A 17,459-nucleotide genomic window follows, 5' to 3' on the forward strand; every position below is an offset into this window, starting at 1 on the left:
GAACATCTGGGTTTTGTCCCGGGTTAAAATGATTACGACGACGACTCCATAACTCCACACATGGATCGTGGTGCAGCCAGAGGTCGGAGCTCCCAGTCCGGTGGGCGGGGCTACATTGGAAGGGGGCGGGGCTACATGCGCAGTGGGCGGGGCTACTCGAGTGGTGGGCGGGGCTACCTGCGTAGTGGGCGGGGCTGTCTGAGTAGTGGGTGGGGGCTACTTGAGTAGTGGGTGGGGGCTACTTGAGTAGTGAGTGGGGCTACCTGAGTAGTGACCCGCCCATATTTGAATATCTGGGAAAAAGAGCTTGATAGCTAATCGGATTCCTCCTCCAGTCTAGATAAAGATTCTGATTCTGAGTGGGGCTTCCTGAGTAGTGAGTGGGGGCTACCTGAGTGGTGAGTGGTGGGGCTACCTGAGTGGTGAGTGGGTGGGGCTACCTGAGTGGTGAGTGGATGGGGCTACCTGAGTAACGGGTGGGCCCAGCATGAGAGTGATTGAGGCCGCTCTCTGAGTGGGCGGTGCTAGCGACTGAGTGGGCATGACTCTGTTAAAGTGGGAGGAGAGTGACGGAGCGAGGGGCTGCCAGATCACTGCGCTCCCCACCCCCCCGACCCGGTCCAGCCTCCCAGGAATGTGCGAGCCTTGTCTCTGCGGCCTGCCTGCCGCATCATCTCGACGCACCAATACCTGCCATTCGCCACTACGTCACGGGGACGTCACCACGGCGCCTATGCCAGGCCAGGTACAATTTGAGGCCACGTGAAGTGTCGAAGGCTGGCTGACAGGAGGTCACGGGACAGACCCAGGGGTTGACTGAGATGAATGGCAGAGGCACCAGCTGTGCCCCCGACTGTGCCAACTTGCTGCGTTTCAGCCACCCGGTGCTCCTCTCGTTGTTTTTGGAGGGCTGCTGCCTCCAACTGCCCAGCAGCGTCCTTCACGAGCTTCCTCCATCTCAGAGCACCTGACGTCTCACCTCAATCATTCCAGTGGACTGCAGTTTTCGTTTTCTCCCCCCACAGGGGCACCCCTGACGGCAACTGGCCCCTTGTTCAACACAAGCTGATGACACCGCACGCAAGTTGGGTGTCAGTCTGCCAAGAGAGGGCGATGTCGCTGTTGTTGTTCCTCCTCCTGAGTGATCCATTGTCCTTCTGTACCTCTCCGCTCCCACGTTTAGCCAATAAGGAAGCCTCTAAAAGAAGGGCGGTTTCTCCTGATTGGCGAGCCGCAGTCAATTGCGGCTTGAAGGCGCTCTGGCTTCACACGTGCTCGGAGGCTATTTATCGCCCATTGGTTCCTCCGCAGCCAATCGGCGCGCGACAAGCGACGCCCGCTGGCGATTGGTCGAGAGAGCTCCTCGCCGCGCTCTCAGAGCCAATCGCGAGGCCTCGGGAGGGAGAGCTCTGAGGCAGGCGATTGGCCAAAGCTGCGGCCAATCAGACGCCGTCCGTAGGCGCGGCCTCGGCTCTGATTGGCTGGTGGCGCGCCCCGGGGGGCGGCGTGCGCGGCGATTTTTGGGCTCCCGAGGCGAACCCGCGTGGAGGGAAACGCGAGGAGGAGAGAGAGAGCGGAGAGCGCAGCAGAGAGAGAGGAGCGGAGAGAGATCGTGGGGAGAGAGCAGAGAGAGGAGCAGAGAGCGTGGGGAGAGCGAGAGAACGGAGAGCGAGAGAGCGAGCAGAGAGCGAGGGCAAGAGAGCAGTGGCACTGCAAGAGGAGCAGCAGCAGCAGCAGCGACACGCAGGTAACCACGGCCGCATTGGCACACGGATGAGTGGCACGCGAGCGGTGGCACGACGCGTAGCGATGACACCGGCAGAGCGCAGTTTACATGGCAGGTACAGGCAGCGGTATCGACACACACAGTACTGACACACACACACTGACACACACACAGCACTGACACACACACAGCACTGACACACACACAGCACTGACACACACAGTACTGACACACACAGTACTGACACACACAGCACTGACACACACACAGCACTGACACACAGACACTGACACACACACACTGACACACACACAGCACTGACACACAGACACTGACACACAGCACTGACACACACACAGCACTGACACACACACAGCACTGACACACACACGGACACACACACTGACACACAGGACTGACACACACACAGACACACACACAGCACTGACACACAACACTGACACACACACACTGACACACACACACACTGACACACACACAGCACTGACACACACACAACACTGACACACACTGACACATACACAACACTGACACGGCTGCATTGGCACAAGCAAGCTGTACTGACACTCATACAATCGCCAATACTGTACAACATCCAACAACATCATCACACACACACACAGCAGCGATAGATCGCAACACTACCAACATTAACACGACTAACAGTATTGACACTACCAACATTAACACGACTAACATTGACTAACGCATATCTAGCCGACAGGTACCAGACTGATTTATCGGCCGTGTAGTGTTTGGTCAGCTCCTCATTTGTGGTGCAGATGGTGAACACATCGAAACGCAGTTACACTCCTTTTCTTTTCAGAACTTTGTAGTACCACCACGCCGCTTTACCCACCACCACCACCCGTGTGCTTGTGAGCCTAGCAGTGGATCGAGCCTGACATGGAGCAGCAGCAGCAGCAGCAGCTGGATGTGAACAGCCACGGAGGAGGAGGAGGAGGTGCGGTGATGGAGGAAGAGGGGGGGGACGGCTCCCTGCAGCTGCAGCAGCAGCAGCAGCACGAGGACGCATGGGACCGCGACCTGCTGCTCGACCCCGCCTGGGAGAAGCAGCAGCGCAAGGTGAGTCCCATCGCCCTGGCAACCTCGCGCCGCGTTGCCACGGCGACCTCCTTACCGTGCCGCCGCGTTGCCGTGGCTGCCGTGGTTGCCACGTTGCCGTGACTTGGTGACCTCGGCACGGGGCAGGTACCTGCCGCCACCGTTGTTACCCCGTGACCCTGAAACGATGTCAACCTGTTCCCATGGTCACCATGGCCACACCATCTTTCCATGTTCACCATTTCAGCCTCCTATGTACAGTACCGCGTTACCATCGTGAGGGTTATTTGACCGCGTGTACCACACTGGGTAGTGAGAGACACTGGGTAGTGATGTGTGTACCACACTGGGTAATGATGTGTGTACCACACTGGGTAATGATGTGTGTACCACACTGGGTAGTGAGAGACACTGGGTAGTGATGTGTGTACCACACTGGGTAGTGATGTGTGTACCACACTGGGTAGTGAGAGACACTGGGTAGTGATGTGTGTACCACACTGGGTAATGATGTGTGTACCACACTGGGTAGTGAGAGACACTGGGTAGTGATGTGTGTACCACACTGGGTAGTGATGTGTGTACCACACTGGGTAATGATGTGTGTACCTCACTGGGCAGTGAGAGACACTGGGTAGTGATGTGTGTACCACACTGGGTAGTGATGTGTGTACCACACTGGGTAGTGATGTGTGTACCACACTGGGTAGTGATGTGTGTACCACACTGGGTAGTGATGTGTGTACCACACTGGGTAGTGATGTGTGTACCACACTGGGTAATGATGTGTGTACCACACTGGGTAGTGATGTGTGTACCACACTGGGTAATGATGTGTGTACCACACTGGGTAGTGAGAGACACTGGGTAGTGATGTGTGTACCACACTGGGTAGTGATGTGTGTACCACACTGGGTAATGATGTGTGTACCACACTGGGTAGTGAGAGACACTGGGTAGTGATGTGTGTACCACACTGGGTAGTGATGTGTGTACCACACTGGGTAGTGAGAGACACTGGGTAGTGATGTGTGTATCACACTGGGTAGTGAGAGACACTGGGTAGTGATGTGTGTACCACACTGGGTAGTGAGAGACACTGGGTAGTGATGTGTGTACCACACTGGGTAGTGAGAGACACTGGGTAGTGATGTGTGTACCACACTGGGTAGTGATGTGTGTACCACACTGGGTAGTGATGTGTGTACCACACTGGGTAGTGATGTGTGTACCACAGTGGGTAGTGATGTGTGTACCACACTGGGTAGTGATGTGTGTACCACACTGGGTAGTGATGTGTGTACCACACTGGGTAGTGATGTGTGTACCACACTGGGTAGTGATGTGTGTACCACACTGGGTAGTGATGTGTGTATCACACTGGGTAGTGATGTGTGTACCATACTGGGTAGTGATGTGTGTATCACACTGGATAGTGATGTGTGTACCACACTGGGTAGTGATGTGTGTACCACACTGGGTAGTGAGAGACACTGGGTAGTGATGTGTGTATCACACTGGGTAGTGATGTGTGTATCACACTGGGTAGTGAGAGACACTGGGTAGTGATGTGTGTACCACACTGGGTAGTGATGTGTGTATCACACTGGGTAGTGAGAGACACTGGGTAGTGATGTGTGTACCACACTGGGTAGTGATGTGTGTATCACACTGGGTAGTGATGTGTGTACCACACTGGGTAGTGATGTGTGTACCACACTGGGTAGTGATGCGTGTACCACACTGGGTAGTGATGTGTGTACCACACTGGGTAGTGATGTGTGTACCACACTGGGTAGTGATGTGTGTACCACACTGGGTAGTGATGTGTGTATCACACTGGGTAGTGATGTGTGTACCACACTGGGTAGTGATGTGTGTACCACAGTGGGTAGTGATGTGTGCACCACACTGGGTAGTGATGTGTGTACCACAGTGGGTAGTGATGTGTGCACCACACTGGGTAGTGATGTGTGTACCACACTGGGTAGTGATGTGTGTACCACACTGGGTAGTGATGTGTGTACCACACTGGGTAGTGATGTGTGTACCACACTGGGTAGTGATGTGTATACCACACTGGGTAGTGATGTGTGTACCACACTGGGTAGTGATGTGTGTACCACACTGGATAGTGATGTGTGTATCACACTGGGTAGTGATGTGTGTACCACACTGGGTAGTGATGTGTGTACCACACTGGGTAGTGATGTGTGTATCACACTGGGTAGTGATGTGTGTACCACACTGGGTAGTGATGTGTGTATCACACTGGGTAGTGATGTGTGTACCACACTGGGTAGTGATGTGTATACCACACTGGGTAGTGATGTGTGTACCACACTGGGTAGTGATGTGTGTACCACACTGGATAGTGATGTGTGTATCACACTGGGTAGTGATGTGTGTACCACACTGGGTAGTGATGTGTGTACCACACTGGGTAGTGATGTGTGTACCACACTGGGTAGTGATGTGTGTACCACACTGGGTAGTGATGTGTGTACCACACTGGGTAGTGATGTGTGTATCACACTGGGTAGTGATGTGTGTATACCACACTGGGTAGTGATGTGTGTATCACACTGGGTAGTGATGTGTGTACCACACTGGGTAGTGATGTGTGTACCACACTGGGTAGTGATGTGTGTATCACACTGGGTAGTGATGTGTGTATCACACTGGGTAGTGAGAGACACTGGGTAGTGATGTGTGTACCACACTGGGTAGTGATGTGTGTACCACACTGGGTAGTGATGTGTGTACCACACTGGATAGTGATGTGTGTACCACACTGGGTAGTGATGTGTGTACCACACTGGGTAGTGATGTGTGTACCACACTGGATAGTGATGTGTGTACCACACTGGGTAGTGATGTGTGTACCACACTGGGTAGTGATGTGTGTACCACACTGGGTAGTGATGTGTGTACCACACTGGGTAGTGATGTGTGTACCACACTGGGTAGTGATGTGTGTACCACACTGGGTAATAAGAGACACTGGGTAGTGATGTGTGTACCACACTGGGTAATGATAGACACTGGGTAGTGATGTGTGTACCACACTGGGTAGTGATGTGTGTACCACACTGGGTAGTGATGTGTGTACCACACTGGGTAGTGATGTGTGTACCACACTGGGTAGTGATGTGTGTACCACACTGGGTAGTGAGAGACACTGGGTAGTGATGTGTGTACCACACTGGGTAGTGATGTGTGTACCACACTGGGTAGTGAGAGACACTGGGTAGTGATGTGTGTACCACACTGGGTAGTGATGTGTGTACCACAGTGGGTAGTGATGTGTGTACCACACTGGGTAGTGATGTGTGTACCACACTGGGTAGTGATGTGTGTACCACACTGGGTAGTGAGAGACACTGGGTAGTGATGTGTGTACCACACTGGGTAGTGATGTGTGTACCACACTGGGTAGTGATGTGTAGTGATGTGTGTACCACACTGGGTAGTGATGTGTGTACCACACTGGGTAGTGATGTGTGTACCACACTGGGTAGTGATGTGTGTACCACAGTGGGTAGTGATGTGTGTACCACACTGGGTAGTGATGTGTGTACCACACTGGGTAGTGATGTGTGTATCACACTGGGTAGTGATGTGTGTACCACACTGGGTAGTGATGTGTGTATCACACTGGGTAGTGATGTGTGTACCACACTGGGTAGTGATGTGTGTACCACACTGGGTAGTGATGTGTGTATCACACTGGGTAGTGATGTGTGTATCACACTGGGTAGTGAGAGACACTGGGTAGTGATGTGTGTATCACACTGGGTAGTGATGTGTGTACCACACTGGGTAGTGATGTATGTACCACACTGGATAGTGATGTGTGTACCACACTGGGTAGTGATGTGTGTACCACACTGGGTAGTGATGTGTGTACCACACTGGATAGTGATGTGTGTATCACACTGGGTAGTGATGTGTGTACCACACTGGGTAGTGATGTGTGTACCACACTGGGTAGTGATGTGTGTACCACACTGGATAGTGATGTGTGTACCACACTGGGTAGTGATGTGTGTACCACACTGGGTAGTGATGTGTGTACCACACTGGGTAATAAGAGACACTGGGTAGTGATGTGTGTACCACACTGGGTAATGATAGACACTGGGTAGTGATGTGTGTACCACACTGGGTAGTGATGTGTGTACCACACTGGGTAGTGATGTGTGTACCACACTGGGTAGTGAGAGACACTGGGTAGTGATGTGTGTACCACACTGGGTAGTGATGTGTGTACCACACTGGGTAGTGAGAGACACTGGGTAGTGATGTGTGTACCACACTGGGTAGTGATGTGTGTACCACACTGGGTAGTGATGTGTCTACCACACTGGGTAGTGATGTGTGTACCACACTGGGTAGTGAGAGACACTGGGTAGTGATGTGTGTATCACACTGGGTAGTGATGTGTGTACCACATTGGGTAGTGAGAGACACTGGGTAGTGATGTGTGTACAACATTTGGTGGGGAGCGATAGTGTAGTGGTTAGCGCACTGCGCTACGAACCTGGCGGCCCGAGTTCGATTCCCGCTCACGGCCAACACCGGTGACGATTATCTGAACCGGTTCTGGGCCTCCCCTAGGTCGACTCAGCCTCAAATGAATAGCTGGTGCGGTGTGTAAACATCGTCACTGGGTAGACAAAGGCGACCGGGCGTGGTGCTGGCCACCCACCCCCTTGTGCGCCGTGCCGGCCTTCATAGCCGCTCGCTAAAAGCACTTGCCCAACAGTCTGTTAAGGCTACACGGGGGATCTTTGTGAGAGGTACCGGGTAGGGTTTGTGGTCTCCTAACCAAGCGCTATCCAAGCCAAATTCTGCTTAGCTTGTCACCGCGTACCCTCAATGAGCACGATTGGCTACGCACGGTTCGAAAGAAATTGAACGTACGTAGCATGGCCGTTACCACGTTACTCAGCCACAGTTACCATGACGCTGTTGTCGTTACCATGACGCCATCTCTGGGACCTTGTTACCTTGGCCATTGCCTCGTTACCATGGCCTCGTTACCAGCATGGGTTAACGGTTACGGCCGTGCATGTTAATCACTTGCGGTGTACGGTGATGCCATTGTGTGGGAAGGCAACACAGCGGTTGATGTCTGCCTATTCTGACGCCCGCCACAGGAATGTGGAATTTCCGCCAATACCAGTCGAAGCAACTCGTGAACGTTCAGGTTACTAAGTGCTACCGATGATGGTGGTGATGCTCTTGCTGCTGCTGATGATTGTTACATTTATGACATGACATCGCTGCTGATGAATAGCATGATAAAAGATAGTATCTGCTGGTGCTGGTGATGATAAAAACATTTTACTGATACTATTTAATTCTGCTGCTGATAATGTTGATGATGGTAATCACGACGACGATCAGGGTGATGATGATGATGATGCAGTTCGTGATGCTACAAGCTTTGCCGATAGGGCGCACGGTTGCTATGCGACCGCCAGCGGTTGCCACGGTGACGAGATGATGCTGTGTCCATGGGAGCGGCAGAGCCGACTTGTTTGGTGGGGATGTGGAGCAGCACGTTTGCGCGCCGTCGTGATGTCCGATACAGCGCGGTGCACACACGGCACACGCGTGACACGGCACACGCTGACACGGCACACGCGTGACACGGCACACGCGTGACACGGCACACGCCTGTCACGGCACACGCTGACACGGCACATGCGTGTCACGGCACACGCGTGTCACGGCACACGCTGACATGGCACATGCGTGTCACGGCACACGCCTGTCACGGCACACGCTGACACGGCACATGCGTGTCACGGCACACGCGTGTCACGGCACACGCTGACACGGCACATGCGTGTCACGGCACACGCTGACACGGCACACGCGTGTCACGGCACACGCTGACACGGCACACGCTGACACGGCACACGCGTGTCACGGCACACGCTGACACGACACATGCGTGTCACAGCACACACGTGTCATGGCACACGCTGACACGGCACACGCGTGTCGCGGAACGGACGTGTCGCGGAACGGACGGGTCGGCGTCAGTGTGTGGATGGTCAAGTCACGAATTGGGCGGTAGGGTGGCGACAGTGGAGAAATGTTAACTTCCTCGCCAGGTATACAGGAGGTCGTGGGGTCAATCCCGACCCCGACGCCTGCTGCTGTACATGTGGAGTTTGCGTGTCTCTCTCTCTCTCTGCCCGTGGACGTGTGGATTTTTCTCCAGGTCCTCCGGCTTTTCCCCTCCACATTTAGAATCGACATCACACTTTTAGAGTGTGTGGCTGCTCTACATTTCCACACAATGAAGATAAGCCACTTCGTTGGGCTGTCATTTGTGGCCAGGTCGCTTCTGAAAAAGAGCTGTGTCGCTAAAGTGGGCCTTACCTGGTAAAATAAAATAAAGTTCATAGTTTAGTTTAAATAAGGGCTCGGGGTTCGACTCCAGACCGGGGCGCCTCCCCCTGCCAGATCTCTCAATTGGGATCGCAGCAGCAGGAGCAGCATCAGCCCCTTCGCTGAGAAGCTTGCCAGCACCTTCTTGACCACGATGGGGCTCTCCTGGGTAACCAAGCGTGATAATAACGTCAATAACAACAACAACATCACACGGCATGGCAGTGGCGGCACGGTGGTAACGCCCGCAGCGAGGAGGGCCCTGGTTAGGTTCCCGTGTGGAGTTTGCACGTCCTCCCGCTCGCTCTGCTCGGCTCTCTCCGACGTCCGCAGCTCGAAGGACACGCTCACTGTCGATGCGCGTCACGAGCCTCCTCAAGGAAAGCGTCCCGAGCCTCGGTGTTTGTCTCCGCAGATACATCGCTTCGAGTTGAACTCCCAGTCGCTCTGCTCTCAATCTCTGTGGCTCGCTGCGCACGTGACCCACAGAGATTGCGGCCCGGCAAGTGGGCGCGCAACCCCGTCCGTGCGGTCAGCCTTCGAGCGTCGTCCCCTCGTGCGTGGAGGGTTTTCTCCGGGCACTCCTGCCGCCGCCGTAGTCGCCGTCGGCCACGGCCGTCCCGCTGCTGGGCGAACGGATCCTCGTGGTGGGCGCGTGCCACGCGTTGGGGGAGGTCACGTTCCCCTCCCCTGGAGCGGCAGGACCCTCTCTGCGACGGAGTTCTCCGGCGACGCTCTCCCGGCGTGACCAACGCGCCCGCCGCTCGCTATTCCTGCCGCCGCCGTGGGGTCTCCGCTTCGCGGCTCGTGCTCGGAGCTCGCTCGGAGAAGTCGGATTTTTTCCAAAAGCGGGCCGCTTCCGCGCACCGCCGTGACCAAAAATAGCAATGTTCCGCGTGAAAAGCGCGAAGTGGGAACTTCTTGGAGTCTGCGCAACTCCCACACGTGCCCGCGGAAGCAGCCAGCTCTGTGTGCGTGGGTGTGTGACATGGTGCCTGTGTGTGTGGTAGTCGTGTGTGTGGGTGTGCGTGGGTGTGTGACATGGTGCCTGTGTGTGTGTGGGTGTGCGTGGGTGTGTGACATGGTGCCTGTGGGTGTGCGTGGGTGTGTGTGTGGGTGTGCGTGGGTGTGTGACATGGTGCCTGTGTGGGTGGGGAGCGGTGGTGTAGCGGTTTGCGCTACGCCGCGCTAAGAACCTGGCGACCCGATTTCCATTCCCGCTCACGGACAACATCAGTGATGATACTTATCCTGCTTAGCTTGTCACACAGGCACCATGTCTGCCTCCCTAGTGGCGATGTCTAAACATCGCCACTAGGGAGGCAGAAGCGGATGAGCGCGGTGTTGGCCACCCACCCCCTCGTGTGCCGTGCCGGCCTTTTTAGGTGCTCGCTAACAGCACTTGCCACCACAGTTTGTTGAGGCTATACGGGGGATCTTTGTCTTTTTTTCGTGTGTGTGTGTGTGCGTGGGGAGACGGAGGGTAGCGAGGAAGACAAAGGCGGCCGGGCGTGGTGTTGGCCAGCCCCACCCCCTCGTGTGCCGTGCCGGCCTTCATTGGTGATCGCTAACAGCACTTGCCCCAACAGTCTGTTAAGGCTACACGGGGGATCTTTGTCTTCTATTAGAGCGAGCCAGTGTCTGTAAACGGATAACAGGATGTGAGTGTGTCTGTCTGTATGAGTGTGTCTTTGCGTATGTATGCCTGCTAACAGCACTTGCCCTAAAAAGTCTGTTCAAGGTTTTAGAGGAGATCGTTGTCTTTATTCGTATGCATGTACTGTATACAGAGGACAGGATGGGCGAGACTCTGTGTGTAATACACGTGTGTGCGTGTGTGTGTGAATTATGACAGCGCACGTGAGCATATTGCGGGACGTGTGCGCGCGCTTATCTCTGATCTGTGTACATATGTAATACACACACACGTGTGTTATAGCAGCACATGCGAGCCTATTGCGGCACGCGTGTGCGTGCGTGTGTGCGTGTGTGCGTGGCGACATGAGCAGCAAGTCATCAACCACGGGTGTTCCGTAACGTGCCAGCCTGACATCGCCTCCGAGGGCCGCTTTCACATTTTTTTGTTCCACCTGTGGTGACACGGACCGGGTGAGCGTGGCTTGCCCTGATAAGGTCCTGGGCGGGTGGTGGCGGGTGGTGGGGGGGGGCCCTCCTGGGTCCATGTGCTGCCTCAGATAATTCAGCCGCATTTCTGGAGTGTGCTTCTCCTATCGCCATATAAGGGTCGGCACAAGTGGAAGAATCGCGCGGCGCTTTTTTTGTTGAAGCCCGCCTCATTTGGGCCGCTCCGTTCCACGAGCTTTTCACCCATTCAGTTGTTGGCCGGGGGCGGTGGTGGCGGTGGTGGCGGTGGTGGTTTCACTTAAAAATGAATTCGCGTGGGTCTGTGGCTTCCTGCAGCCAACGCCAACGGAGGCTACACCTTGCAGCGCCGCAAAACAAAATATATATACAATTTAAATATCGCGCTCCGCGGTCGGCGTTTATTTCCGTGCGAGTACGGGTGAATTCTTGGACGGGGAAGCACTTTGATGCAGTGTTTGTCCGTCACGTGAAAGGTATGCGTGACTGCATGTCGGCGTGTCGGCGTCCGCCACAGACACGGGCAGCTACATCCCTCCCTCCCTCGCCCTCGACTCGTCCCGTCTGAGACGCGGGCCGTGATTCACGTCTCGGCGCACACGAGGGAGGAGGTGCCGTGGCCGTGGTGGCGTGGGGAGCGGTGGCGCAGCGGTTAGCGCCGCACTACGAACCCAGCCACCTCGAGTTTGATTACCGCTCCGGCCACCAACGCCGGTGACGATTATCCCAACTGGTCATGGGCCTCCCCTAGGTCGACTCGGCCTCAAATGAGTACCTGGTGCGTTGTGTAGTAAACATCGCCACTGGGGAGACAAAGGCGGCCGGGCGTGGTGCTGGCCACCCACCCCCTCGTGTGCCGTGGCGGCCTTCATAGGCACCACTCGCTAACAGCACTTGCCCCAAAAGTCTGTTCAAGGCTATACGGGGGATCTTTGCCTTTGTGTATACAGATTACAGGATGTGCGAGAGTGTGTATATGTATACTACACAGGTGTGTGTGTTTCTACACGTGTGTGTGTGTTTCTCCACGTGTGTGTGTATTTCTACACGTGTGTGTGCCCGTGTGTGTGTCAACGGCAGCACCACGCCCTAACAATCTGTTCAGGCTACACGGGGGATCCTTATCTTTGGAGGTGGCAGTGGCGGTCCATGGTTTGTTCGCAGTTTCCGTGAAGCCGCGCTTCTGCCGTGGGTCTCGGGGTGCGAACCGATGCTGCTCGTCCTCCTGCTCGTCATCACCGTCGGTTATCGCCTCATGCTCGCAGCTCTCCCTGTGATCGTAAACAAAAGGCAGAGAAGAAGATGCCAGGTGGTGGCTGCGGCGTTGAACCTTGAACTTTGGACCCTTGGAGCCGCTCGCAAATCAGACAGTCGCCCTCTCAACTCCGAGTCGGGGTTGTGACATCAGCCCATCATCACTTCCTTCCTCCGGGGTCGATTAAATAAGTTCCACTTTTCCTGGCGAAGTAAACGGTGGTTTCGTCTCGTGGATAGACTCGTGCCCGCCACAGTGACGGAGAATTCCCACCACGTGCCCTGCCGGGCTGCAAGCAGCGTGACGAGCACCACTGCCTCGGCGTGGCTCGTTGGAGGAGCAGGAAACGACTGCAGGTTATTTTTACCAAGGCGCAGCCCTGCAATTGCTCGCTCACGCCGTTGCTGCTGTGATGGGAAGGGCCTCCACGCAGAGGGGACTCTCTGGGGGACCCCTCCAGAGCACAGAATCCCAAAACTCTGCGGACCCCAGTGGGCCACTGCCAACTCCGATATTCGCCGCCCGCCGTTCAGCGAAAACCATCGGTGCTTTGTGAACAATATCGCAGCGTCTGCAACACGTGACGATGATAATCATCATCATAATCATCTCTAACAATCACAAACTTTGCCATCATTCCCATGGTCATTCTAATCTCGATCATACCTCTTATCACCACCACCACCATCATCCTCCTCATCACCACCATCGCCACTACCACCAGAGATTCCCCCTGTAGACTCAACAGGCTGTAGAGGCAAGCGCTTTTCGCGAGTAGCACCTGTGAAGGCCTGCGCAGCACACGAGGGGGTGCGTGGGGCCAACACCACGCCCGACCGCCTTTGTTTCCCTAGTGGTGATGTTTACACACCGCACTGGTTACCAAGACCGGTTAAGATAATCGCCACCGGTGTTGGCCAGGAGCGGGAATCGAACTCGGGTTGCCGGGTTCGTGGCACAGCGTGCTAACCGCTACACTGCCACTCCCCATTGTATTACACGCGCAGACACACAGACACACACACACACAGACACACACACAGAGACACACACACACAGACACACACACACAGACACACACACACAGACACACACACACAGACACACACACACAGACACACAGACACACACACACACAAACACGCACAGACACACACACACGGCAAGCAACGTGAGCCTGTCCCGTGCTACACTCCTTTAGGTAGACTCAGCCTAAAGTAAGACTCATGGGGTCTTGCAGTTGTGGTGATGGTAAAGGTGGTGGTCGTGGTGCTGCTGCTGACAAGGATGATAGTGGTGCTTATTATAGCAGCGACGATGATGATGGTGGTGGCGATAGTGGCGGTGACGTCACTCGGATTGAGACGAAGGCGGCCGGGAATGCCCCCCCCATAACTCCCTCCCCATAACCCCCCCCCCATCACCCCCCCATCACCCCCCCCCATCACCCCCCCTCCATCACCCCCCCATCACCCCCCCTCCATCACCCCCCCCCATCACCCCCCCTCCATCACCCCCCCATCACCCCCCCCATCACCCCCCCCTCCATCACCCCCCCATCACCCCCCCCACCGCCCCTTCTAGGGGCACGCCTCGGCCGCCCCAATAGGGAAGAGCTTCATAGCTCATCGGATTCCCCCAGGATGTGATTAAACCTTCTGATGGTTGGTGTCCACGCGTGGTAGTAATTACGACATCGGCCGGGCCATTCTCGAGCCAATAGCCCCCATGTGGGGGGGGTGGGGTGCAGGGTCGATTAGCACAGACGTCACCCCCCGTGCTTACATCACAATGTCAATGCGAGCGCTTCCTTTTACGCCGGTGGGGTGGGTGGGTGGAGAGCGGTGGGGAGCGGTGGGGAGCGGTGGGGAGCGGTGGGGTGGGGAGCAGTGGGGAGCGGTGGGGAGCGGTGGGGTGGGGAGCGGTGGGTGGGGAGCGGTGGGGTGGGTGGGTGAGGAGCGGTGGGGTGGGTGGGTGGGAGCGGTGGGGAGCGGTGGGGTGGGGTGGGTGGGGAGCGGTGGGGTGGGGAGAGGTGGGGAGCGGTGGGGTGGGGAGCGGTGGGGAGCGGTGGGGAGCGGTGGGGTGGGTGGGTGAGGAGCGGTGGGGTGGGTGGGTGAGGAGCGGTGGGGTGGGTGGGTGGGGAGCGGTGGGGAGCGGTGGGGAGCGGTGGGGTGGGTGGGTGAGGAGCGGTGGGGTGGGTGGGTGGGGAGCGGTGGGGAGCGGTGGGGTGGGTGGGGAGCGGTGGGGAGCGGTGGGGTGGGTGGGGAGCGGTGGGGTGGGTGGGTGGGGAGCGGTGGGGAGCGGTGGGGTGGGTGGGTGGGGAGCGGTGGGGAGCGTGGGTGGGTGGGTGGGAGCGGTGGGGTGGGTGGGTGGGGAGCGGTGGGGAGCGGTGGGGTGGGTGGGTGGGGAGCGGTGGGGAGCGGTGGGTGGGTGGTGGGGAGCGGTGGGGAGCGGTGGGGAGCGGTGGGGAGCGGTGGGGAGCTGTGGGGAGCGGTGGGGAGCGGTGGGGTGGGTGGGGAGCGGTGGGGTGGGTGGGTGGGGAGCGGTGGGGAGCGGTGGGGTGGGTGGGTGGGGAGCGGAGCGGTGGGGTGGGTGGGGAGCGGTGGGGAGCGGTGGGGTGGGTGGGTGGGGAGCGGAGCGGTGGGGAGCGGTGGGGTGGGTGGGTGGGGAGCGGAGCGGTGGGGTGGGTGGGGAGCGGTGGGGTGGGTGGGGGGTCGCGTTGACTCTTGTAACGATGATCCAATACAAGAGGGACGTGATTAATAATACTATAATTATTATTGATTAAGCGACTTTAACCAGACACAGCAGGAAGAGAAGACGCTGCCGTGTGAAACATCCACACACGGGAAACGGATACACAGCGACGTGATACAATACATGCTTGACGACGTTTGCTGAATGAGCTAAAAGTTGAGTGAACAGAAGCGTGTAAACAAGGTTTGAGACGATCTTTAGAGTTGTTAGAGCAGCAGGAGGAGGAGGGGTGGACACTCTCTGTCTCTCGCTCTCATCGTGTCCAGTAGCAGCAGGAGGAGGAGGGGTGGACACTCTGTCTCGCTCTCATCGTGTCCAGTAGCAGCAGGAGGAGGAGGGGTGGACACTCTGTCTCTCGCTCTCATCGTGTCCAGTAGCAGCAGGAGGAGGAGGGGTGGACTCTCTGTCTCGCTCTCATCGTGTCCAGTAGCAGCAGGAGGAGGAGGGGTGGACACTCTCTGTCTCGCTCTCATCGTGTCCAGTAGCAGCAGGAGGAGGAGGGGTGGACACTCTGTCTCGCTCTCATCGTGTCCAGTAGCAGCAGGAGGAGGAGGGGTGGACTCTCTGTGTCTCGCTCTCATCGTGTCCAGTAGCAGCAGGAGGAGGAGGGGTGGACACTCTGTCTCTCGCTCTCATCGTGTCCAGTAGCAGCAGGAGGAGGAGGGGTGGACTCTCTGTCTCGCTCTCATCGTGTCCAGTAGCAGCAGGAGGAGGAGGGGTGGACACTCTCTGTCTCGCTCTCATCGTGTCCAGTAGCAGCAGGAGGAGGAGGGGTGGACACTCTCTGTCTCGCTCTCATCGTGTCCAGTAGCAGCAGGAGGAGGACCCCCAACATCATGCGCAGGGATAGAATCAAAGTATCCGCGGTTGGTTAAAGTTTGAATCGACTCCGAACACTTGGACAATGGCGATTCGCTGAATCGTCACAATGTGATACTTACAGAGTTGAATAGTCAACATGTGGAATCTGGGTGTGTTCCACACTGTTTAATCTGGGTCACCTGGGCGTGCGAAACTTGAAGAATAGTTTGGTGGTGGGGTTTTTTTTTTGGTTTGTAAAAGAAAACATTCACGAAATGCGAATAATAATGATGTCGAGAGAGAAAGAGACGCAGAGAGAGCGTTTTAAGTTTATGTTGTTGGATCACGTGGTGAGAACTCACGAGACCACGATGGAGTCTCATCTGATTGCTGCCAGTAGCAGGGCGATGATTTGTCGCTGTGTGGTCTGGACGAGGGGCACCCCCAGCGGAAGCTGTCCCTGTGCACGAGTCTGCTGCCAGTAGCAGGGCGATGATTGTTGCTGTGTGGTCTGGACGAGGGGCACCCCCAGCGGAAGCTGTCCCTGTGCACGAGTCTGCTGCCAGTAGCAGGGCGATGATTATCGCTGTGTGGTCTGGACGAGGAGCACCCCCAGCGGAGGCTGTCCTTGTGCACGAGTCTGCTGCCAGTAGCAGGGCGATGATTGTTGCTGTGTGGTCTGGACGAGGGGCACCCCCAGCGGAGGCTGTCCCTGTGCACGAGTCTGCTGCCAGTAGCAGGGCGATGATTGTCGCTGTGTGGTCTAGACGAGGGGCACCCCCAGCGGAGGCTGTCCCTGTGCACGAGTCTGCTGCCAGTAGCAGGGCGATGATTGTCGCTGTGTGGTCTAGACGAGGGGCACCCCCAGCGGAGGCTGTCCCTGGGCACGAGTCTGCTGCCAGTAGCAGGGCGATGATTGTCGCTGTGTGTATCATCCCAACTGGGTCGTCGTTCTTATCTTCGGCTTGCCTGGGCCGGCCACGTGGACCTCCGTCGCTTACTCGGGACTCAGCCTCCCGTGCGCCTGGCGCTACCGTCTTTAATTAACAACAATCATCATTATTGCTGTTCATTAATTTACTCCGGGGGGGGCGGGGGGCGGGGGGCGTGACGAACGCGCGTCGGTTTGGATGCGTCACGGAAACCCGTGCGCGCGCAGCATCCTCCCCGCGTGTTTCTCGCCGTTGGAACGCGTTACAATGTAATCCCCCTCACATTGTAATCCCCTCACATTGTAATCCTCATTACATTGTAATCCCCCTCACATTGTAATCCCCTCACATTGTAACCCTCCTCACATTGTAATCCCCCTCACATTGTAAT

At 56.5% G+C, this 17,459-nt stretch overlaps 1 protein-coding gene across 5 annotated transcripts in view; it reads left to right on the forward strand.

The window, feature by feature from the left end:
• Positions 1-1,503: 1,503 nt before the first annotated feature.
• Positions 1,504-17,459, forward strand: part of LOC133356261 (alpha-actinin-1-like) — a 65,630-nt gene continuing 49,674 nt past the window's right edge. For 2 of the 5 annotated variants that reach the window (XM_061573666.1, XM_061573663.1), the window contains exons 1-2: positions 1,504-1,747; positions 2,636-2,833. In XM_061573666.1, coding sequence (XP_061429650.1) covers positions 2,654-2,833 — 180 coding nt within the window. In that variant the 5' untranslated portion in view covers positions 1,504-1,747; positions 2,636-2,653. The remainder of the gene's footprint in view (positions 1,748-2,635; positions 2,834-17,459) is intronic. The other 3 variants (XM_061573665.1, XM_061573664.1, XM_061573667.1) reach the window with 3 other exon arrangements.

Source organism: Lethenteron reissneri, chromosome 53 (genome assembly GCF_015708825.2).
Source record: "Lethenteron reissneri isolate LAM-NWPU_2019-01 chromosome 53, ASM1570882v1, whole genome shotgun sequence".
NCBI lineage: Eukaryota > Metazoa > Chordata > Hyperoartia > Petromyzontiformes > Petromyzontidae > Lethenteron > Lethenteron reissneri.